Source organism: Aspergillus nomiae, assembly GCF_001204775.2.
Source record: "Aspergillus nomiae NRRL 13137 chromosome Unknown contig00090, whole genome shotgun sequence".
NCBI lineage: Eukaryota > Fungi > Ascomycota > Eurotiomycetes > Eurotiales > Aspergillaceae > Aspergillus > Aspergillus nomiae.
The window spans coordinates 21605-45966 of NW_015378145.1; the positions used below are offsets into that span (position 1 = coordinate 21605).

Consider the following 24362-nt stretch of genomic DNA (forward strand, 5'->3'; position numbering starts at 1 on the left):
GTTTGTGGTGTTAATCATCCTCCCATTCATCCGCCTGAAGAGGACTTCCATGTATATGTGACATTTCAAGCGTAAGATAATAATACTCTCGTGCTAAAGCTAAGACGCAAGGTAGTCAGGCTATGCATAACGCCAACCATTTAGATGGAAGGGAATGGTTTGGATATGCTGGTGTGCAGGTCAGTCCATTGGAGTAGCGCTGCATGGCCTGTCTCAGTAGTTACATAGCAAGGTCCTTGTACATCGTCATAATAACTCATGCTGCGCTCACTGAGGCCTAAATTCAATTTGGCACTCGTGTTCCTGCCAAGGTTAGTGACCATACCGATCATCCATGTGCTTGGGTAGATCATACTCGCACGCCACTGCAGCCCTCATCATAGAAGACTTCAAAACGACTAGTGATGCCAGGAGAAATTTTGTCAAATTCAGCTCTAGTCTCAGTTGTATATTTGCGATAGAGCGCCGCCACAAATGTGGTCATTTCTGCCATGGCAAGACTGCAAAGGTAAGTAGTCGATCTTGATATTGCCTATTGAACGGTGTCTTACTGCATTCCGATACACATCCTGCCACCGCTGGAGAAGGCCCAGAAGAATCTGTTCATTTGCGTGAGATCCTGAGACGGGTCGAGCCAGCGGTCTGGGTTAAATTTCAGCGGATCTATAAACACATCTGCGTTTCGGTGCAACGTATATGGTGAGATTGAAACGACAGTACGGGCGGGGATCAGATAACCGTCAATGGTGATAGCTTCTGGTGATGACCTTGGTTCAGATGCTGGCAGCGGTGCGAAGAGTCTGAGGGTTTCTTTGATAACTGCCTCTGCATAGGGCAATTTGTCCGCTGCTTCTACTCCGGGGATGCCATCCGCATTAAGGTCTTTCTGAGATAGACTCCGAGCTTCGTCGATAAGCTTTTGTTGGAACTTCTTGTGCTCAGGGCGAGAAAGCGACCAGATTGTGAACATCAGAGTATCGCTTGTGGTGTCAATGCCGCCATCGAGCTGATCTGCACATTCAGATGCAATATCGAGATCGTCCAAGCCGCCATCTTTCATGGTGTGGTGGTGTTTCCAGAGTTTTGAGATAAGAGACGACTGTTCAGCCTTCTCAGCAAGTGAAGCATCCGCAAATCTCTGGAAAGCGTTGGTTGCGTGAAGTTTGATGCTTGTGTACGGAGTTGGTTTCTGCATCGGGTAGAATTGGCGAGCAACGCAGCCGATGATTCCAGTCTGCGAGTATAGCCATGCTGTGAGTTTGGGATGATGGACAGTAAACCATGAAAGAGTGCGACTACCGGTGGCGAGGATATCATGAAGAAGAGCACGGTCTTCCTTCGTACCATCTAGACATGCCGTCTTCCCAAAATCGCCATAGAGGAACTCCGTGATGTTATCTAAGGAAAAGTAATGTAAGGTGGTAAAGATGTTGTGGGATCGGCCCTCTCTTTCCAGAAGTTCCATATACTTTCTAACCTTGGTTTCAATCATATGGGCGTTTCGTCCTTTGAGCATTGCAGATTTTGCATAGGCGTGAGCAAAGAGCTTTTTCCGTTCGCCATGCTGCTTTACTGTATTGAATGAGAACATGTTCTTCCGCCCGTATATCGCAAACATATGATAGAAGTTGGTCCTTTCAAAGCAGCTCCCTGCCCCATATATCGCGCGCAACGCAGACAGGCTGTTGAATGCCACTTCATTTGGACCGATACGAACTACTGGACCGTATCTCTCATGAAGTGCGTGTATCTTGCGTGTGCGACTGCCCTTGTAGTCCTCGTACGCAAGTCTCCATTTGGTCAAGGCAAAGGACTTGGGTCCTGGGATTCGTGCAAGAGGGCTTGAGAATAGCGACCAGTAGATATAATACAGTAGAAAGGCTACACTGCCTGTAGCGATTGCAGCGACTGTGATGGTCATTTCAATGCAGATGGCAGTAGGTCACCTAGGATTTCTTCCAATTCAACTTCCTAGTCAAAAATCCTTGTCTCAGCTTCCCGTCTGCGTAATGGCACACGGCGGTCAGCGGCATCATTTAATATAGCCGGCATTTGGTTGGATAGGATCGGTATACTTGGGGTTGAAGGGAAATGATATGGTGACGCAGAGACCATCCGTAGGAGCGGTTAGGAACGGATGCATGCGGGGTGATAGTCAAGCACGCCGTATCATTTTCAAGATATCATCTTCTCCAACCTAATCGTATTCGGACCCCGCACGCCATGAGGTTCTATATTGCGGAGATATGCAACTGGACTCCGATAACGGACCAAGAGGATTATAGTTTGCAAATCTGTACTGAGTAGTGCTTGTATCAGTCAGGGATGGAACTTTTGTTCCCATGCATGGGATTCACCATGTAATGAGAGCAGCAGACAACATCCTTATATATGACATGGGCCTTTAAGATAGGCGAGCGTAATTCTGAAGGCGGACCTTGGGGCGTTGCAAACTTAATTAAATCTTATTGACCATCGTCTCCAAGATACAGTTGGCCGACCTCGGAGATCCCAATAGTAGAGGCACAGTAACTCGATGGATTTGTCGTCCAGACCTTGGCAATGCACCTCGAAAGAGTAAATGATCCCACTAACCAGTCAGATCATTCATATACTAATCAAGGGAAGATTGAATGTTTCAACAACGGCCCGAGAATACCCCGAAGACAGGCCTATCCCCCACCGGTCGATAGGACCGTGATTGAAATCCAATGAGTCAAGGCACTAGTAATTCCTGCATGCCTCATATTTGGACCTGGAATGATATAACATACCCTACATCTTTTCATTCTTTATGACTCCACGGACAATGAAATGAAAGCCTGTGATATCCTTGTCACCAGCTGGGAATGCTGCTTAGTAGTTTATTTATTCCTAGCGAGTCCTTCGTAGGTAACTATACGCCATATTCTTCCTTCCCTCCCAACATCTCGGACGTGATAGACCGAGGGCCAGAAGTGAACTAAGCTATAGTCAGGTATTTTGTCGATTTCAAAGACAAACCCATTCGACTAGCCACTCATTTCGCTCGCCTGGAAAGACCAAGCACCAGGAATCCACGAATGGCTCATAAGGACTCTATTACCAGAATAAGTAATAACTACCTCAGACTGGCCAATAAAGCCAGGTGCGTGACACATCCGCCGTCTACATTTGCCGGCCTAACACATTAACTGCCGGTCCACACAAGCAGCTGAAGATCTAGCTCAAGGGATCCTGCATCAAACTCCTTCATAGGTTTTCCGGTCTCTTTTTCATAGAACATACCGTTGCTTTTCTGGTCAATATTTTCGTCGTTGGCCAGGATTGCCATACAAGGTCTCTTTAGATCCCAGGAGTCGCCGGAAGTTTGAAATAATGCAAGGGTCTTACTGGACTGTCTTTCTATTCAATGAGTCCAATTTCTTTTGCCCGCCACTGAGGGATGAATGCAAAACATCCATGTGAGTACCAGTAATACAAGGTATAGCTTCTTACGTGCTCAAGGCTGCAAAGGATAAGCTTGTGGTCGTGATATCCTGTTAAATTCCCCAAATCTCTATTTATAACGCATAGAGTAATGTTCTTGTATAACAAAGCAGTGTGTACAGTCAATGAATTCTATTAACAATTTAACCAAGACAAAGTCCGAGCATGAACCAATAAGCGAGGAGCCATTCCGAGCCCACATCCTTGTTACTGTACTGAGACAAAAACGATTAGGCACTAGCATCTGCTCAAGGTCAGTGTTAAAGTAGGCGACAGCTTATGCTAGACTACTAACCTCGCACCACAGATCGCTATCCAAAGTGGACGCCAGCACCGGCGCCCACGCCGACATTTGCGGCCACCTCAGCATCAGCATCAGCGTTCGCACCAACGTGGATTCCGAAGGGTTCGGCGACCGCAAAGACCGCGAGTAAGGCTGTCGCAAGAGTGGAGACAAGCGTGAATTGCATCTTGTAAATTGAAACGCGGCTCTGTATGCGTTGCTTCAGTCTTCTACTATATCATCACCGCAGCGACAAAATCTCGGGCCTACCTACTCTTTAGACTGAGGCGTTAGAGAAAGGTAGATGAGTATGAACAGGCCGGTAGACTGATCGTTCGGATGAGAGATGGATGAGACAAAAATATATCTGAATGGGAGATTGGAGGCATTTTTATACCTTTTTCCTCATATGGGTTGTCCCATATTCGAGATCAGGTAGCGACATCCAGGAGCGTAGATGACTTAGGATCTGATACCGCGGACTGAAGTTTATCATCGCATCATTTTCAGTATTGTAGCAATGGAAGTGGAAAGATCTTCGCTGTGCAATGTGAAAGGGAGACGTCGAGGTTGCTGTCTCAATTTTCAGGTAGCGTATCTCGACTCAAATTTCGGACAATAACTAAGAAGCCGAGGATGTTCAAGAATCCGACCGTCGATGTCCATTGCATTCAGCAGCACTCTTACCATGCCATTTTCAGTATGCTTATCTCCAAGTACGGTCAATCAAGATCAGGGATTGCGTCTGTTGCTCTGAGTTTGAGAACAATGCCAATCTCGGTCCATATTTGAAACATCTTTTGTCAGCTCTCGTATATACTCCTTTTTCCATTGGTTTTTTTTTTTTTGTTTTTTTTTCTTACCGTGTTGACATTTTTCATTTTGTGCATGCACAATGGACACTGTGTCTTGGAAGTTTCTTCTAAAATTATTTACTTCGGTTATAGTTATAGTAGCCTATCTTGAGCCTCTGCCATGGTCAGACCCGCTGTAACTGCGTATTTGCCCCTGTATCGTGGACATCTAATCTGAATGACTCACTCCTCTGCTGCTGCTTTTTATTTTCCTCGTACCTCGCACGTACTATGTTACATATCATTCGAGGTTTTCTAAAGGATGTTAGCGTCTATATGTTTGAGCTTGGGTTCCTGCCGAGCATATATTACTTTTCAGCACTGCCCCGTAGATGGTCAGCCTAATATACTTGGCCGACTTGAAGTAAGCTCGGTAACATAATGATCTGAAGCTGATACGATCGGAATGGAGTTTCAAGCATTGACGATTTGCTACCACGGCCTAGTGCAACTAAGACGTCCTACCACCCCTAACGACCAAAACTGCATCCCCGAGCATGGCAATGAACAGGCAACCACGTCACTTCCGAAATGGCAAGTACAACCCCCTACTTATAACCGGGGGAAAGAGCACCATCCCGAGAAATTCGCGATAATGAAGGTGTTGTCGAGACGTAGATCGTGGTTGCCTTCGGGGTTCGGACGACTTTTCATGCTTTGCCACACGAACGGATCTCGGTAGTCGGGGCTTGGCTGCAACCCTGCATCGCAATAAATACATTGATGCGTCACCGTTTTCTATCGCTGAAAGAATAACGACATTTGGTTAACTCGCTTTCACTTTCGAGAGCTGCACTTGAATCACGATATAGACCCTTCAAAGCACTATCAATGGCATCCAATCTCAGGCTGCATCGAGTGACCACTCTCGAAGAGTTGGAACCGCTATATCACATCGGAGCAGACGCCTTCGGAGATGACCCATGTATGAACTGGTTCTACCCCGGAGGTCGCGACCATCCCGAGGATTTTGTTGTGCTATGGAAGCACATTCTGCAGATGGAGTTCTTCGACAAGGGGAAGTTTATTCTTGCGGCCACGATCCAAGATCACGACGATGACACACGTCCGGGCAGAGTAGTAGGATTTGCGGTATGGGAACGAAATGGGGTTTGCGATGCGGCCAGAAGCTGGCAGGGAACTAGTCTGTCTAAAAGTAGGTCGTTGGATCTCTGAGATCTTATTTCATTGATATCACCGTGTGTATGTTCCGGGACTAAGCAATGCATGTTTAATCCAGAGCTGAAACGACTAAATCTCAACCTAAAGATCGCTTATACGTTTCATCTGGACACACCGAAACGATCCATATCCTGGCCAAAGCTGAACCACTATCAAAACGAGCTCAAGTCAGCTAAAGCTAGTCAACCGACCGAGTCGTGGTACCTAAGCATCTTGGCCGTCAGCTCAAAGGGCCAGGGCCAAGGCGTCGGAAGGAAGTTACTTCAATGGGGAATTGATCGGTCGGAGGAAGAGCGTATTCCAACTACTTTGGTAGCAACTAACGCAGGCCTTCATTTGTATGAAAGTACGGGGTTTGAACGCACCGGTTGGTTGTTTTTTGATGATGAGCGGCAGAAACAAACCATCATGCGGAGAGATACAAGGTTGACTTGATTCATTCATGGCTCATACAATATCACATATGTGAACTAGACCCTCAATTGTATTCATTGTTCTGATTTTCTTAATCCTCTTGGAGCGGATACGCGACGTATCAAGCATCGAAACAACAATAGCTTCTACGTTGTATCCTTATTATTCAGGTCGCCCGTCTCCAACTTGATGACCAGGCTTGAAGCCTCCATAGCACGCCTGTTGATACATGGCTTTTTCTTTAAGCATGGGCACGGCGTTTAGAAAATGAGCGACCTTACAGAACCCATTCATTGAATGCTCACATCCGACTAAGTCGGAGATGGGAAGTGGCGCACCATTTAACACGAAGCGGATATAGTCGGTTGTGTTTTCTGTATCGGACAGGTCTGGATTCACATAAAGAGTGCTATCTAACACCTCGACTCTGGCTTCCTCGGGACAGGTCCAGACTTCGGAGATCAGGCGTGCTCCAAAAGGTGCCACCTTGTTCAACCGAAACTCCCGCGGGACGGCATGAGCTACCGTTGAAGGCATACCCCTTGGCCCGTAGTTGAAGTACTGGAGCCCCAGGGCAGTAATGGTACCGATAATGACTTTGTCATGTGCCATGTCCATATACAGTGGCTGGTGTAACGGAAATGTCGCGGCGTCGCTATCATAGGTAGTGTTAATACTGGTATCGCTTGAAGTGATCAATTTTTCTTCAAGCCTGGCAGCAAGCTCGAGAAGATATCCGATCCCCTGCGCTCGTCCCGTAGGGGAGCCAAATGCAGAAGCGCCGTAAAGCCGCATATCAAGGTTATAGGCGAAGTCAGCCCATTCTTGTTCGGTAAAGAGACGACAGAATGATGAGCTACCTAACGTTGCGTATTCATAGGGGCAAAGGTTCATCATAGCCAAAACATCAGAAGTGGTTAAATTGAAGTCGTCCGGGAAGTACTTCTTTAGCCTGGTGAGGGGGTCTTTAATCATCGCAGGAATGAATTTCTCCGATGCATGTGTCCTGTAAGTGCATTAGAATTTCAAGTCAAATGCCGAATGTGGGAGACTCTTAAGATTCTGTGTACCCTTCTTTTAGATCGCCTGGGCAGGAATGTTCGGCAGCAAGTGTATTGTTTAAACCGTCCCCATCAGGGATGACCACAAGATTGTACGAAGTATTGGCATGTCCGGGTCCGAAAAAACCAGCTGCACAATCAGCAACTTAGCTCAATGCACAACACGGCGATAAGATGGACTGACTTAGCCACCACCTCGCACTCTCCAAAACCCGCTGCTTATTCGTGGTTCTAAAGATTGGCTTCGGCCTGCGAGTGCCATTTGGATACACATTCAACTCTGGATCCCAGACAGCCATTCCAGGAGGCGCTCGATACACCATGCGTCCATACTTCGACCATATATCAGCCCCGGAGCTTGCCTCCGTTGCAGCACCCGTGGCAAGCAGGAGATCGCGACCGAGGAGGTACTTCCAATTCTGCAAAAAGGCCAACGGTCCTGTGCCGACAGAGACATCGTGGTCGGTATTATAGTTCTTAAGCTTCTTGCTGAATCTCTCCATCCCCTTCCCATCAAACCAGGCGGACTCGGGATAGCGCTCTGCATGTCTATGCAAAACATGAACTTGCGATAGCTCGCAACCACGGGGTACGCCCTTCGGGACTCCAAATCCATCGGCTTCCTTGTAGGGACTGAGATTTGCCCAGCTGCTAGTTACATCAAAGCCGGGAGAGTATGCAGGACTTGTCGGTGCGGGAGTCGTGGCTGAGGAGCTTGATGAAGGTGCATCGCGAGTGAATGCCAGGAGGGCAGCCAGTACAATTTGTAGGTTTAACATGTGGATCATTTCTCCTCTTGTCTTTCGTGTTGTGGTTCCTATGGAGCAGGGAAATGGGGAATCGCATCAACGGGAGGAAACTCCCGCCAGACGTCATAACATATTCACGTCATCGGCTCTCGGAGCGGGAGCGAAACAGAACCGATATAGGGCTTCGAGTATGATATGGTCAAAGTGACCAGGTAGAAGTGAACAAAAACAAGACAAAAGCAAAATATAAATTAATTCATCGTTTGAATCGAAGATTATTAACTTTCAAAATTAGTACTATTCGTGTTCCGTACAGCTATTGGTCTCTTGAAGATGCAAGAATATAGATATTATCTAGAAACAGAATTGCAAGGCACCATCTTCACATTCTAGGAAGATTAACACATAAGAGTGTCCTAATAAACTTCAGATGGAACTAGTCATCTTTGAGTACAGACCTCACTCGAGCGCTGCAGTCGAAGTTTCTTGGACAATGGTGTGTTGATATATGTGGTATCTACCTTCGACAATCAGGACGCACCTGTCACTTGCTCTCATCGTGCTCTGCCAAGTTGACATTAATTTTCGTACAAGATGGACATCATTTGCGTGAGGGCAATAATAGCCAGAGCCAAGACTATAAAGCCTTAACATAGAGGATGGATAGGACGGCAGCCACAGCGATGACTTGAAAGTAGGGGGGAAAGACATATGAATCAATAGTTCTATGATAGCTTGAAGCCAACTAACTGACTACGGTCTCTGCAAATGACGAAGAAGTCAATTCCCACACCAATTCCCTTTTCCTAGACCTCTTGGTACTAATATGGAACAATTGCATTTTTCCGCGTCCGTGACTCCGTTAACCCATAAGCACCCGTACGATCCTGCACAATGACTAGGTCAATTTGATGGAGACGGCGTGTAGTATCCTTGGTCCTCTTTCTTTTATCGCCACCTCATCTCAATACAAGAAATGATATATTATCATACACACAATAGCCAATGCAGGCATTCTGTACGATTTACAGTCACAAACAAGCTGCTACAAACTAACACCTGTCAATACAGAAGGCCTAGAACTGGCCGGCTTACCTCAAGGCTGGATCATAGATTGGAAGGTCAGCTGTGTGCACATGGTATAGGTCTAGATGGGCCGTTTATATTGCGAGGTAGGGATTTCATGGAATGTAGTAGGACTTCCTACCAGTCTTTTCTTTTCCTGCTTCTGAAAGCTCGTATAGACTCGCTTGAATCCCTACAAGAGTTGCATACTTGTGAAGTAACGTACTGCACTTAACATATCATGTCGGATGCATTGGCCTCTGATGTCACCTTGAGCATTGTCAATGAGGCCAACGGTGCAACGCAAATCATCCGGCAGTCTGACAAGGATAATAGGGGCCCACAGAGTCGACGCTGGAAACCTTAAACTAGATGTTGTGCAACTCTGCATTCTTGAGATTACATACAAGGGTACCCAGCAGCCTGATCCGCATGTTCCGGTGTTGTCCAAAGGCTGAGATAGTGTTTATCTGAGGTGTTAACAGGGCTTATGGTGACGCGATTGATTGTGATTCTAATCGAGACTAACCACACAGGGTTCTCACATGCAGATACGAAGCAACACCTGCACTAGGAAGGCAATGGCAAATTCCCGAGTATTACATCCCAGTCAATTGAGGTGTAATCTGCAGCATGGTCAAGCTTAACCACGTAATTACCACCACCCTATTCCATATCATGCATAGTACAAGGAGAATTGTAAGATGGCCGCATAACGGACCATGCTCCTAAAGCTTTGAGACATCGGTAAAAGAGTTAGTCGAATATCAAATTCAGACATGGCGAAAAAGAGTGAGTTAGGCGTGCAGCGAGAGAAATGATCTTTTTCGAAAGACCTTTCCTTCCTACAAGCGTTGCATATTTGTACGTACCACTGCGTGTACGCTTGAGAGAGAACACTGAGCAGTCGTCATTTGATATTGCAGTCCTATGACGATGGCCATTTTATCAACATTTGAGATGCGCCACTGGGCAGAATGTGGCGTCTACTTTATGCTGGTTACCTTTGGAGTGGTTCTTTTGTTTGCTCTGATTGTTCTGACGTCTGACTATGTGGACGGCTGGCTAAGGAGAAGGGCTTTGGGTGACATTCCTTTTGTAGATGAGGGAAGCAATATGAGCGCACGTTTGAGATGGTATAGCCTGAGGTTTGACGCTGAGAAAGAGTATGCCAAAGCATATAAACAGGTAGGTCAATGTTTAATGTCTAAACTTTCAATTGGAAATGCTGAACCAATATCCATCTAACACATATGCAGTACAGTAAGGCAGGCAAACCATACGCGACAAGAGTCCAAAGCAATGATCATGGTATCGTACTTCCCTTGAATTCGGCCAGGGAATATCGTGCCTATCCGAATGATCAACTAAGCTTTTTGCATGCATTGTCAGAGGTAATAGTCTGAGACTTGCTAGGGATGGGTACTATGTTCTAACCAAAAGATGCAGTTCGCCGATCAGTACATGCATACAAATGTGACAGATAGGACGCCCGTTCACACAGTACATTATTGCAATAACACTAATACGCTAAGTATGATTTCGCCGTTTCGGCTATAGAGGTACATCATATTATTGGCAAGCACTAAACCGCCTTTATAGGCCGATTTCATGGGGCTATGGTTAATGCAATAGATAAGACTTTGCCATTGACCATTGACAATCCGACAACAGGTGGTAAATGACACATGCAAGTTGTATAGACCCTCGCTAATCTAACGCAGTAGAGTGGAAGCAATTGAACGTATTTAACACTATCGTTACATTATGCTCAACGGTTGTGATGTCTGTACTGCTTGGACAGGAGTTCTGCATGGATATATCTCTCATACAGGCTATGAGCATGTACAATGCTACGGTGATGCCCAGCTGTTATGAACGCACTAGCTACCCCCGTGTTCTCCGGCCTTTTGTCTGGCGCCTTTCGCCCCCCTGTCGTGCAATGAAGTCACATTTTTCAAAGGCAAAGATGAGGCTGATGCCAGAGATAAAGCGCCGTATTGATATTGCGCGGCCAAACAAAGGGCGGATAGGAAACGATGGCCCTGCGTCTCTCTTGGATGGTCTCATTGAGACAGCATTCGAAAAAGGCATTTTGAATCGAAGTGGCAATCGCCAAGATGATGACCAGCAGGTTGATTTGTTGGCCGAGGAGATCATCCTTTATCATTTTGAACTCTCCTCCCCCATTGCATTTTTCGTAATCTTCAAATTGTACGCTATTATTGACCACATGGAATACTTGGCTCCTCTCAGAGAGGAGGTTAGCGAGGCTGTCAAACAGTCTGGTGGAAGATTGACACTCGATACACTGAAGCATGCCCCAAAGTTGGAGAGCTTTTCCAGGGAAACATGTCGTTTGTACGATATTTCATGTTGTGAGCTTTCCCCAGCTGCACCTACCTTTCATCGATTTGCTCTGCCCAATTCACCACATAACTACTGACGTGGAAACCCGTTCTCTAGTAACCAGCTTCCGCCGGGTGATGAAACCAGTTCACCTGGAGTCTATAAACCTATCTTTAAACCCAGGCACCATAATCATGTCCCCGGGTAGAGATGTCCATCTTGACCCAGATCATTATGAAAACCCGACCACATTTGATGGCTACCGCTTCTACGATGCCAGCCGCGGAACCTGCACTCCGCATATATCGACTACCTCCCCGACGTTCCTCACGTTCTCTCATGGAATAAGTGCTTGTCCAGCGCGAGTGCTTGCGACTCAAATCTCTCGAACCATCTTTATCATGTTCCTTCTCAAATATGATGTGGAGCTTGCGCACGAAGAGATGCCAGCCTATGGCATCACTAATGGGCCAGTGTATCTGCCTAATCCCTTGATCATGATGCGCGTAAGGCCTCGCCAGAAAGACGCGTTAGGACCGTGAAAATTTGTGTCAAATGTTGTTTTTCCTCGTATTTGAAGTGCTTGGCTTGAAGCCAGGTGTTGGGAGAGAGGAGTAGCCATGTGGATGTGGGCTTTGCAAAAGCGTGACCTGCTTTTCGGAATCAATGCCGTTTCACACACTGCAATTTTACTGCCTTCCATTCAATACGCATGCAGTTGGCCCACCTTTGGTTTTCAGTAATAAAGGTTATCTAAAAGTAGGATATGAGTATTAGTGCAACGCCGACACATAGCTGGGTGGTGTCAATAGCACAAGTCCAGTGTTCTCGGTATTTCCACGACAGGCGAGCACTGGTGGAATGAGTGCCACCAAAATGGCAATGCACTTTTAGTCGCGTATATGCAAAATGTACAGGGATTGTATACTGTTGGGTAACACATCAGACCACTGCGTAAATTGTAATGCTGACCTCGTACCATAAGCAATAGCCTGTGCTTGGCTGGCAGGAAAGACTGGAATATATACCATTGCTCCTGGTGAGAGACAATATTCATCTTCCCCCAACACCCCCGAACACGTTTGCCTTGAATCATTCCTTCCCCTTAATTTTGTAACACACCTAGCCAATTATCATCTACTTAATCATGCATGAAGCTCTAACCATAGATCGTCCTGCTTCGCAGAATGTTCATGACAGCCGCTTTGCTGCCCTGTACGAATTGGACGGCGGGATTACAGAGCTCTTTGCGAAAGAGCTGATATCGCAGTCAGGTTTGGCTCTGTCCAGTCATGACCCTGTAGTGATTCTTGACAATGCTTGTGGTACGGGCGCCGTTTCAAGCGTCCTTCACCGTACCATTGGCAGCGACAAGAAAGGTAACTGGCAGTTGACCTGTGGCGATATGTCAGATAGTATGCTTTATTACACTAGGCAGAAGATGCTACAGGAAGAATGGCATAATACCGAAGTGAAGATCGTAAATGCACAAAACACCTGTCTACCTAGTGCACATTACACTCATGTGTTTACAGCCTTTGGTAAGTAGAGCGAGCGAACGCGGGCAAAAGGAATGACACTTTCACAGTGTTGACTAACGAGGTTTCAGCTTTCAATCTCTTCCCGGACGATTTTTCTGCTATGAAAGGTAGCCGGGTTGCTAATCTCTGTTGAGGGCGACAGGCACGATTTTACTAATGAGTTCGTTCAGAATGCGTCAGAATACTTCAACCTGGTGGCATTCTGGCAGTTTCCACGTGGAAGAGCAGTAAGACACTAAATTATAGCCCCATGTGCTTATACATAAACGCTAATAGGTGGTATTCCCGACCGAAGCCATCTGGGTCTGCACGCTTACTGCTGCCATGGCCAGCTTGCCGGGAAGTGTTCCAGCTCCGTCGGAGAAAGAGATTGATAGACTACACAACGTCGGCTGGGACGAGGAGTCTTCTGTGCGAGCTAAGTTCGAGCAAGCCGGGCTTAGTAACATCCAAGTTAGAACGGTGAAGAAGGAGCATTTGTTCCCCATGGACCAGTTTGTTGAAAGTTGCACCATCATTATTCCCATGATCGTCAACACTTTCTGGACGCAGGATCAGCGAGACCAGTATGAATCCCAGTTGCCATTGGCAATTCGTCGCTACGCTGAGGGAAAATTTGGGAAGGATGGATTGGCTTCCCTGGAAGCTGAAGCTATCATTGCTACAAGCCGTAAACCTTGACTTGGAACGTTTAAAAGTGGATCTAGTATCTATTATTTATTCACGGTGTGATTCTTAACACAGCTTGGTGGCATCTAGGCCGTATTTATTGAACTCGTTCAATTACAATGTTCGTACATATGGAAATACCTAATAAAACCAATAGAGGAAGACCGATCTTAGGGCCTGAGGTGGAGAGCCGTAAACTTCAGATACGATCTTGCCTTAGCAGAACTGTTCAATAAGACTCAACACTCCATGCCGTTATGCAAACTGTTTCCTATCTTGACGGTTGGACAATACCCTTCAGGAGACCAATTGAATATGGCCGCCATATACTCATGCCATGTCACCTTCTCAATCCTTTGAACTAGAGCTTGTAGTAAGCCTCACAGTCTTCTATTCTCTAAACAGATTCCACAATACCGAAGAGTGGATATTGGACAATCAACAGTACGAGACTATAATAATCGAAGCTGTAAATTAAGGAACAAATGAAAGTAACAGTCACTTAGAAAGGAAACGACATCCTTCATTCAATAGTTCAATAAACAATTACGATTATTTGATCCAGGCCTCAAGGAGACCGTGGCAGTTTCCAGGAATTTGATAAACTTCCTTGAGTTTAAGTCCGGCCAAATCAAGAACTTCATTCCACTCCTTCAATGTTCTCTGTTTCGCACCGAGGTTCATCATTATCATATCCATCCATGCTTCCTCCATACCAGGGTTCGCATCAGGAACTATGATTTCCTCAATCAAAAGCCGGGACTTCTCTGGCCGCATTGCTGCGGTGACGTTCCTCAGGATCTTGACAATGCTCTCCTGAGGCCAGTTGTGGAGACAGCGGCGTATAAGGTAGGTAAGAGCTCCTAATGGAGAGAGGTCGGGTTATATCGGAAACGCTACACATGCCATTTTAGACGAGAATATCTTACCTCGAACAGGTTGGTCCTGAAAAAAGTCATATGCCATCTTCTCAATCCCGTCGCCAAGTGAACCTGCAGCTTGGATCACATGCGCCTGATCCTGAAGAATGAATCTACCAGCCAGATCACCGCAGAGAGACCGGATGCGCGAGATTCCTTTCCCGGTGCCGCCCCCAATATCCACCGCAACCGCTGTCGTGGGGGTGGGATGCAGGTCTGATAGACTTTCCCAGGGGAAGAGGTCAATCATCCACAACTCGGTCATTGCCTGAAATGTCATACCTACATTGGAAGATGTCATTCTTGTAGGCCTTTCAGACAGGTATTCCCACATGCTCTTGCCATTCGTATCGTGAGCATATGTGTACGGATTATTACTAGTCGATGTTGGCTCCCTCCAGGAATTGCGCTTCAGGAATTCATGCATCTTAAGATGGGCTGGCATATGCTCATCCATTCTAGGGTCGTTCTATGTCAACACACGATGAGCGTGGGTGCTAATCAGATGAGCACTTACGCAAAACGAAACATGCCTCGAATTTCAGGTTTGAGGTAGGCTTCTGAGGACGGGGTATGTCTGTATTGACCCGGTCCAGTCTCCTCAAAAAGAGCGGAGTTCCTCATTAATCGAGCTAGCTTGCAGTTAGCTAATCGGCAATATCTTAGAACACAGTGCGCCGTGCACCTAGCAGAGTCTCGTCGACGTTCAGCTCTTCCGCAAGCTCCCTTGTACCCCGGGACTCCTTGCCGGTGGGAAGCGCTTCGAATACCCCCATCTCCAGCAATGACCGGGCACATGCTAAATGGGCTGTCTGACAAAATGCATTAGCGGCAACGGTGATATGGCAGACACTAGGGGGGGCAGTCTTACCCGTTCAAAGCAAGTGGCGACTGTATCGATTGGACCCTGCGCGGTCTGGAGGAACTTGGAGGCCTCCATTACGAGGTTATCATGCGCGGTCTGATTGGCACTAATGTCCTTTATACTTCCGTCGTGGTGAGTAAGAAGCCTTTCCTGGCATTCATTCGCGGCAGCATTGAGTCTCTTCAGGGCGGCTGTAATTGATTGCAAATACCAATCCGTCTGTTGAGGAACCTCCATGATCGCGGAATTATTCTGAGTTCAGATAGATCAGGTCTGCGCAAGAAGTAGCCCGCGTTCAGGGTATTGGTAAGTTGTATGAAAGAGAATCTAAATAAGTCGACATGTTTGGACCTCAAAGAAAGATTAGTTCCAGATAGCCATATGTCTATCATAAAACTTCCTGGACCATTCTAGAAATCAGCCGACTACGATTGATACCTCACATGTGCGACTACTGAGATGCGTATATGACATGATACATTGGTCCATTTAGAAATTTAAACGATCGTCGTTACAGTTCTATGGAGCCCACACTTCTCACCGCACATTGACATTTGGCGATTATATTCTGTATCCAGTCCCTTTGATATTGCATGGTTGGGTCGATTACATGTCCAACACCCTCATTGATATATCAACTGCAAACCCTACCAAGAGAGGGTCCACTGCAACCATATCTAGGATACCTTGTCTTCGCCCTAAGGGTCCCAAAAGGTATTTAGAAGAGGCTAGAAACTATAGCGTCCAATGAATACAGAATATGAGGCACTATAGCTCGTATTCTTGGTTAGTGTTTTGATGCAGCCCATTTTGCAATGAGGGTTGAATAGTTGCACGAGTCCCGGCCACCGAGACTGACTTTCAAAGGCTACTGCACTAATACAGTGACTGTTGGAGATGCAAAGCAAATAGCGAGTTCAACCAGCTCACACGCACGATTTTAAGCATTTTTCCTGCATGCCGGTGCTTATTCCCATTGTAAAGCTGGGCAAAATTAAGTCGGAAGCCTCTCGTGAAACAAAAGGTGCATCAAATAGTACCGCTTCCTGGGCTTCCATCAAAAACTATCTCTAAACAAGTTGACAAGCTCGGAGTATCCGCCGCTATGATGATACATCTTCAAGCTTCCAAGTGTCTAGTCAGCTTTACAATTGTGGTAATTCTTCTTCTAAGATGTATAACCTGAAGCATGCTGGGATAGTGTTGCACTGGCACCCTCTGCTCGTGATACGTACTACTTCGATTATGCTCAGCATAGGACAGTCCACAACTGAATGAACACAACATCTAACATAAGGCTATCCGAGCCAGGTGCTGACTACTGTTTCACTGTACACCCATCAAATAGAGCCTTCTCTGGTGGTCGACGTGCTCGAAACAGAAAGTAATGGATGGCTCGATGGTAGTGCATGGGGTGATAATGTCATCGCTGGGGCGCGGAATGTGGCTCCATTTTGCTCTTTTCATCCCTGCTGAACTCTCACAGATTTAGCTCTCATAGTAAACACATAACCAGGAAGATAGCCAGATGTGGCCCAAGAAGGATGCTTATGTGAAAGATCAAAGACACAGTAGCGGATGGCGCGCAAAGGCCCTTAATTCGTGGAACAGTGAGTCCACGGTGCGTATAGACACATCCTGTAACATAGTATATTACAAGATTAGGGTGATAAGAAGACATACACTTGATCAACCGCTGATCCGTGTGCCGTACAGGCTCGACTATCGATCGACCCTAATGTTCTAATTCCAAAAAGTATGCAAATCCTTTATTTCAGCAACAAGTTTCCTCCAGATGATCTCTCGGATCTGTTCCGCCGCCTACGTCTGCATTCCAAGTGCCCAAACCATGTGATCTTGGCTAGAGTGCTAGAGGAGGTAACAGATGTCGTGCGAGAGGAAATTACTGGGCTTCCTGCCGAACTGAGAAGTCTGTTGCCCCCTTTCAAATCTATCCTCGATCTTGCAGAAAGCTTCAATTGGCATCAAGGGCCCTTGTCAGGGACATTCGAGTGTGTGTTTTTGGTTCTTGTGCCGATATGTCTTTTTGTCGGGTGAGTCGGTTTCGAATGCAGAACTCCTATTGTGGAGCAACAGTGACGGGTATTTATTTTCATCAGAAATTACGAGAATCGGCCAGACGAGTTCGTCTTCGGTCGAAATACATCTTTATTTACTGGACTTGGCCTTGGATTCTTGGCTGCCACCGCGATCGTAGCATCTCCCTCTCTATGTAGCGTGCCAGCCACGGCGGCGGAGCTGGTGCGCATTGCAATGAGAACTGGTCTTCTGATACACCAGCGATCCCAGGACCTCGAGTCGCAGAGCCTTGATGGCGCACTTCAAAGTTGGGCCAGCATTGTGAAAGGTATGAACGAGGTAGCTGTACGAGACGGAATTTACGAATATAACACATCGACGGTAGGCAAGGCCTAGGCACGGATAGGAGTAGAGCTAACTGTCACACAGGGCACTGCACAACCTAGTTCAATCTACATCAGTGTGGTAGAGCCGGACGGTAGTGTCTTCATAAATGGCCCCCCATCAAGGCTTCGCAAGTTCTTTAGCACGCCCGGAAAAGTGCAATCAGCAGCGCACGCTCCATTGCCTGTATATGGTGGGCCCTGCCATGCACCTCACTTGTACGACCGCAGCCACAGTGCGTGGGTTGTTAAGCCATGCCGTCCCGAGGTTCTCTCCCGCAATCTTTCCCATACAGCCCACCTTCTGTCCATGGCAGATGGCAACCCCTTAAAAGCGAATACTGTATTAGAGTTGTTTGAATCTGCCACCTACATTTTATTAACAAGCATCATTCGCTGGGGTGCAGTGGTGGATGCCATCACAGCGTCGTCGTCACTATGGAAGGACACGGAAGTGCATCTGAACATGCTCAGACCTTCTCCTATCGTGGATGGTTTAGTGTCTGCAATTCAGAAAAGCCACCCTAGTTGCACCGCCCATGTAGTTGACCTTGGAGAGTGGATATTTGATGATACTCGCCTTACTCCATATAGCGGCCACGAAAAGATCGCAGTGGTTGGCATGTCTTGCAGGTTGCCCGGAGGGGCTGAAGATTTAGAGCTGTTCTGGGATCTTCTTAGGGAAGGGCGTGATGTCCATCAGAAGGTCCCAGCAGACCGATACGATGTTGATAGCCATACAGACATTACAGGCAAACGGCCAAATACCAGCCATACACCGTTCGGCTGCTTTGTAGACAGTCCCGGACTATTTGACGCCAGTTTCTTCGACATGTCCCCGCGTGAAGCAGGACAAACGGATCCCACTCATCGCCTTGCACTTCTTACGGCCTATGAAGCTCTTGAACAGTCAGGCTATGTTCCTGACCGCACTCGATCTACCAGACGGGAAAGAGTGAGTACGATCTATGGTCAGTGCTCTGATGACTATCGCGAGTGCAACGCTGGGCAGGATATCGACATGTATTTTATTCCTGGGAACTATCGGGCCTTTGCACCAGGGAGAATCAGTTACTTTTTCAAGTTCTCAGGGCCTAGCTTCAATATTGACACTGCGTGCTCGGCCAGCCTAGCTGCTGTCCAGATAGCTTGCTCGGTGCTCTCGCGCGGCGAGGCAGATATGGTAGTCGCAGGAGGATTAAATATCCTCACAGGGTCAGACAGTTTTGCAGGTCTTAGCAAAGGCTACTTTCTGTCTAAAACCGGAAATTGCCAGGTCTTCGATGATGCTGCAGATGGCTACTGTCGTGGCGATGGAATAGGGTCTATCATACTCAAGCGATTGTCCGATGCGCAGCAAGATAACGATCATATTCTCGGGTTGATCTTAGGTAGCGCAACAAACCATTCCTCAAATGCAATTTCGATAACACACCCACATGCACCTACACAGGCCGATCTTTACCGCTCGCTCTTGAGGCAGGCTGGCGTTCGTCCACAAGACGTAGACCTGGTCGAGATGCACGGCACCGGCACCCAGGCGGGCGACGCCGCCGAGATCGAGTCAGTTACGAAAGTGTTCAGTCCAGCTGTGCCTCAGCGGCCGCAACCATTGCGCATTTCATCTGTCAAGGCTAATGTCGGTCATGGAGAGGCGGCAGCCGGCATTACAGCGCTGATCAAGGCACTCTTGACCTTTCAGCACAACGAGATTCCACCGCAAGTGTGCCTCAAAACCATCTTGAATTCGAAGTTTCCCGATCTTCGACAACTCAATGTACATATCCCCAAAGAGGTCATTCCCTGGCCACCTTTCCCCGGACGCAAAAGATATATTATGGTCAATAATTTCAGCGCGGCTGGGGGAAATACCAGCCTTCTCTTGGAAGAGCCTCCGGCTAGGCCACGCCCTCAGGGATGTCCCCAAAGAAGATTTGTTGTTTCTGTGTCAGCCAAGAGCACTATGTCCCTAATGAAGAACCTTGAAAGGCTGCTGGCCTTTCTTAAACAGGATCCATTGGTGGATCTTGCAAGTCTTGCGTACACAACCACTGCACGTCGTGTGCATCACAAGTATCGCATAGTGGTGCATGGAGACTCCGTCCAGGAGATAGTCAAGTCCCTTGAGCAGCATTTGTGTAATGCAATGGCTCAATGTGCAATTCAGAAAGCTCCCATTGTCGGGTTTGTCTTCTCGGGCCAAGGTAGCTTTTACCAAGGTGTTGGACGCCAACTCTTCCAGGAATACCCGCCCTACCGGAAGGAAATTCGGCGTTTAAACGAGATATGTGCATTCCACGGCTTTGATTCCATCTTGCCAGCAATCACGAGTAGGAGCTCGGACCCGTTGGAGATCAGTCCGTTCGTGGCACAGCTGGTGACAGTATGTGTGCAGATCGCGCTGTGTCGCTTATGGAGAAGCCTTGGGGCGGTGCCGAATGTTGTTATAGGAGCAAGCCTCGGCGAATACGCTGCACTCTATGCTGCGGGAACCTTATCAGCCAGTGACGCTATCTATCTCGTCGGGCAACGGGCCTGGCTAATGCAGGATTTGTGTACCATCAACAGTCACTCGATGCTTGCCGTCAAGGCGACCGTTGATGAGATTCGTCACACGGTGCGGAACAACGTATATGAAATCGCATGTATCAATGGGCCTCGAGATGTGACCATTGCCGCGTCTGTCGAAGAGATCAAGGACATCCAACAGACTTTGGTGTCACAGGGATATCGGGTCGCTAACTTGAATGTGCCCTTTGCATTTCACTCTTCTCAAATGGAGCCTATCCTGGAAGCTTATAGTAGGATTTCCCAGTCGGTTCTGTTCCGGAATGTAAAAACAGCACTCATATCGCCTCTTTTGGGTGAGGTTATATTTGACAAAAAGTCATTTCCACCATCATATCTGTGTGATAGCACGAGGGGTACTGTACGGTTTGCCGATGCGATGGCGAAAGCCCAAGAGATGGGGTTGGTAGACTCTAAGACTGTCTGGGTTGAGATTGGAGTGCATCAAACATATACCGGTATCATGCGCGCGAACATCCCGAATCTTGAGGTGATGGTACCCAGCTTAAGATCTGACGAATGCAATTGGCATACGTTAGCTGTCAGCATGTCGGCCTTGCACAGCGCGGGCGTCCTCCTTGACTGGAACACATGGTACCAACCCTTTGAGTCGGAACTACGCCTACTAAATGTGCCTCCGTACCAATGGAATCTGAAGAACCATTGGATTCAACATAGCGGGGATTGGCTGTTGCTGAAAGATAAACGGTCTAGGGCTGAAAATGAGAGCTTTCCAATCCCTGCTCCCCCATCGTTGCGCACCGCCCTCGTGCACCAAATTCTGGAAGAATCATTCGGGGCAGACGGTGGGAGCATCGTCATCCAGTCAAATATGACTGATGATGATTTCTTTGCTGTTGCTTCGGGACACAGAATGAGTGGTCGACCACTCCTCTCGGTGGTAAGTGCCATGCTTGCTTGTAGCTAATCGCTGGACAATTCTTTGACTGACAATCATCTTCAGTTCGCTTACACTGACATCGCTCTGGCCATGGCGAGATATATGTTCTCCAGGCTAAAACCAAGACCACAGCTCCCGGCCCTGGAATTTGGGAAAGTTCGGGTCTTCCGGGGCTTAATACCCCGGAAGGATAGGTCTAAGCCTCAGTACGTGCGAATGCGTATGCAAGCAGATCCCACGTGCTCTTCGATGCCGCTGTCATTGCATCGAGTTCTCGAGGATAACTCAAGCGAGGAGGAACTAGCCATCGGTGTTGTGACGTGCGGAGACTCCCAGTCATGGCGCGATGAATGGGCTGCTTATTCGCACCTCCTGACAAGCCGCATTGAAGCGCTGCATCAGCTAGCAGATCAAGGGTCAGCAAGCCGCGTGTCTAAGGACTTGGTGTACACACTCTTCAAGAACGTCGTCGACTACGGTGAACATTACCGTGGCATCCAATCTGTTGTTATGTATGGCCTGGAAGCAGTTGCGGATGTCATTCTGTCCCCAAGCCAAGATAGCCGGTGGACAGCACCTCCTCATCACATCGACCCCATGACGCATGTCGGGGGTCTCATTCTGAACGCCGGGCCAGCCACGGATCACACCAGCACAATTTATGTCATGGACGGCTGGGAATCCATGCAGTTCTCCGATGCATTGGTGGCGGGAGAGATGTATCGCTCGTACGTTAAGATGAATCCTGCCAATGATAATTCTGGATGTTATTCCGGCGACGTGTATATCTTGCATGAGGACCATGTGATTGGAAGGGTCCACGAGATGACGCTTCGCCCATTACCTCGCATTCTCATGAGTCGGTTCTTCGACCCCCCAGATGGCCAGTATGGGCAAACGGTTCAGCAAGACCCTTCTACTGCAGCCCCTTCAACATTGCAACACACGAGTTCAGCCACGAATACAGAGTCCACTCAGTCGCAGCAAGATGATTCAGAGAACACGTCGCTTATTACTCCTGAGAACGAACCCAAACCTCCACTATCGGTACCATGGCCTAAAGCCAACAGCCAGCTTGTCCGTGATGCTATAGCCCTCATCGCGTCTGAGACCGGGGTAGAGCTGGATGCCCTGACAGACGAAACAGAATTTTCTGCTGTTGGGGTCGATTCACTTCTGTCGCTAGTTCTCGTAGAGAAGTTTGCTCTTGAGCTAAACGTTGATTTGAAAGGCTCTTTCTTCCTGGAAACTCCGACCGTTGGTGATCTGAAAATCCATCTTGAGACTAACCAGATGGCTGCGCGCTGAGATGTGTTTTCAATGATGATTTGTTTATGATAGGATAACTCTGATATAGTACAGCGATAGTTAGTTTATATATCTCTACAAGGAAGACGACCTACGACTATTCTGCTGAGGTAAACATGAGGCATGGCTTGAATCTTCATCTTTAAAATGCTTCCTCGTCTCAGTAGCTGACCCTCGGCCCTTAAAACCTACAGGCCTGCTTGGCTGGTCCTCTTGTAAAAGGCTTCAGAAGTCATAAAGGTTATCTAGATGATGAATAGCCGTTATACTATGCTGAAAAGGCCTAGTCTTATTACCTATGAAGAATTACGTACCAGGCTACTTAGATCATCAATCCAAAACCTATATTCAGATCGCGAACCCTGTCACATTCCTCTCTGGGCCTCTGCAAGGCAATAGCCCTTTACATTCTATAACATCCGATGTGTGCAATCAGAGCTATACGCAAGATGAATAATAGTCCCTAGCATATACCTGTTTATGTGGTCAGTACGAGTATACCAAACCCTAGCTTATGATGCGACCAGGATCGGATGTGAACTAGGGCCGAACCAATCATGTGCTGCGTATTCCCGTGACAGGACTTGCTTCTGCTTCATGCCTATTGATCTTGGATTTGTCAGCAGTGTTATTTACTTAGTTAGCTATATTTACTGTTATTACTTAGGCTTCTTGTCTGCAAAATCAGCTGTATAACCTGTATCAGTCTCTTCCCAAACCCAGCATTGCGTTAGATCCAAATCATGTCGCAGTACATCATCGACAAGGTCCTCAGGGAGCCTCATATTCTTCCCTCTTCGGCCTCCAATAAGACCAAATCTGTGTGAAGACTTTTTCGGTGTCTCAGAGCAGTTCTAGATGCGGATAGTCTTTGGCTAGACTGAGCTATCGACAGCTTGTCTGACTTCCCAGGCGATGTCTTCAGCCCCATATCCCATTCAGTGCAGGGATAGCTTGGTTGCATAAGTCCGCGGAGAACGTGGTACCCTCAGCGAGACCAGGTCTCAAATATCAGCCACCACAGCGCATCACCCAAGAGTTTGCAGATCTCCGGTCAATCCCGTGGCTATCTCCACTGGCTCCATCGTGGAGCAAGTATGCCAAGTTCAGTGTATTGGCCAGTCAGAAGGTCCACATATCGTATTCCTAGCAGAAAGGCACAAACGATAGGCAGTCAACATTTTGAGAGCACTGGAAGGCAATCCTGTCAGCATACAAACTTTCTTTGTTGGTATGTCTCAGATTGTTTGAAATTGCATCCACTCCTGCTCAGAAGGCAATCCACATGAAACCAGGCGTTCGCCTTCCTGGCAATTACCCCTATCTTGTCAATGGAGTCAACGATGCCGTTTATGGTATTCCCAGCCGTGGCGCCAATAAACAGCGGCCTTTTGCCACTTTCAATTGAGGCACACCAATGACAGGGCCATTACCGGCAGTCCGGGGAATCCTATGGCTCCGTGTAACAAATCAGCCCTGGTCGCGAATCGATTGAATGGTCGTGGCTTAGGAGGGTTCTACATCACTCACGTGCTGCGAATTTTCGGCTAACTGCATGGATATTCCCCGGGTTGCCTCAGGTGTTCGTGAGCTACCTGCCCTCACAGCCTCTCCCACCAATTATTACACTAGATATGCCGTACCTAGCCCGGCATTGAAAACCCGGGGGATGAAACCAAAGGCGACGGTGACACCTGACCAGAAGACTCCCTTTTGCTTCCAGAAATTCGCATATCCCCGAG

At 47.5% G+C, this 24362-nt stretch overlaps 7 protein-coding genes across 7 annotated transcripts; 4 read left to right on the top strand and 3 right to left on the bottom strand.

Moving 5' to 3' along the window:
- Positions 1-267: 267 nt before the first annotated feature.
- Positions 268-1921, bottom strand: ANOM_005097 (cytochrome P450; the record flags this gene model as incomplete). Its single annotated transcript, XM_015550354.1, has 3 exons — positions 268-303; positions 356-500; positions 552-1921. The coding sequence occupies 3 exons, from the start codon at positions 1919-1921 to the stop codon at positions 268-270; spliced, it is 1551 nt and encodes a 516-aa protein (XP_015408087.1).
- Positions 1922-5436: 3515 nt separating this feature from the next.
- On the top strand, positions 5437-6222 carry ANOM_005098 (GNAT family N-acetyltransferase; the record flags this gene model as incomplete). The annotated part of the gene is made up of 2 exons (XM_015550355.1): positions 5437-5761; positions 5846-6222. 2 exons carry the CDS (start codon positions 5437-5439, stop codon positions 6220-6222), a joined length of 702 nt encoding a protein of 233 aa, XP_015408096.1.
- A 141-nt stretch (positions 6223-6363) lies between these two features.
- On the bottom strand, positions 6364-8050 carry ANOM_005099 (histidine phosphatase family protein; the record flags this gene model as incomplete). The annotated part of the gene is made up of 3 exons (XM_015550356.1): positions 6364-7207; positions 7272-7392; positions 7447-8050. The coding sequence occupies 3 exons, from the start codon at positions 8048-8050 to the stop codon at positions 6364-6366; spliced, it is 1569 nt and encodes a 522-aa protein (XP_015408095.1).
- A 1956-nt stretch (positions 8051-10006) lies between these two features.
- On the top strand, positions 10007-11967 carry ANOM_005100 (cytochrome P450; the record flags this gene model as incomplete). Its single annotated transcript, XM_015550357.1, has 5 exons — positions 10007-10264; positions 10336-10387; positions 10679-10753; positions 10804-11339; positions 11470-11967. 5 exons carry the CDS (start codon positions 10007-10009, stop codon positions 11965-11967), a joined length of 1419 nt encoding a protein of 472 aa, XP_015408074.1.
- Positions 11968-12572: 605 nt separating this feature from the next.
- tpcH (methyltransferase tpcH) lies at positions 12573-13647 on the top strand (the record flags this gene model as incomplete). The annotated part of the gene is made up of 4 exons (XM_015550358.1): positions 12573-12966; positions 13035-13081; positions 13137-13193; positions 13243-13647. 4 exons carry the CDS (start codon positions 12573-12575, stop codon positions 13645-13647), a joined length of 903 nt encoding a protein of 300 aa, XP_015408073.1.
- Positions 13648-14187: 540 nt separating this feature from the next.
- On the bottom strand, positions 14188-15657 carry ANOM_005102 (O-methyltransferase; the record flags this gene model as incomplete). Its single annotated transcript, XM_015550359.1, has 5 exons — positions 14188-14498; positions 14565-15013; positions 15073-15187; positions 15241-15367; positions 15427-15657. 5 exons carry the CDS (start codon positions 15655-15657, stop codon positions 14188-14190), a joined length of 1233 nt encoding a protein of 410 aa, XP_015408076.1.
- A 1291-nt stretch (positions 15658-16948) lies between these two features.
- Positions 16949-22620, top strand: encA (non-reducing polyketide synthase encA; the record flags this gene model as incomplete). Its single annotated transcript, XM_015550360.1, has 5 exons — positions 16949-17041; positions 17137-17474; positions 17541-17841; positions 17890-21312; positions 21376-22620. 5 exons carry the CDS (start codon positions 16949-16951, stop codon positions 22618-22620), a joined length of 5400 nt encoding a protein of 1799 aa, XP_015408075.1.
- Positions 22621-24362: the final 1742 nt, after the last annotated feature.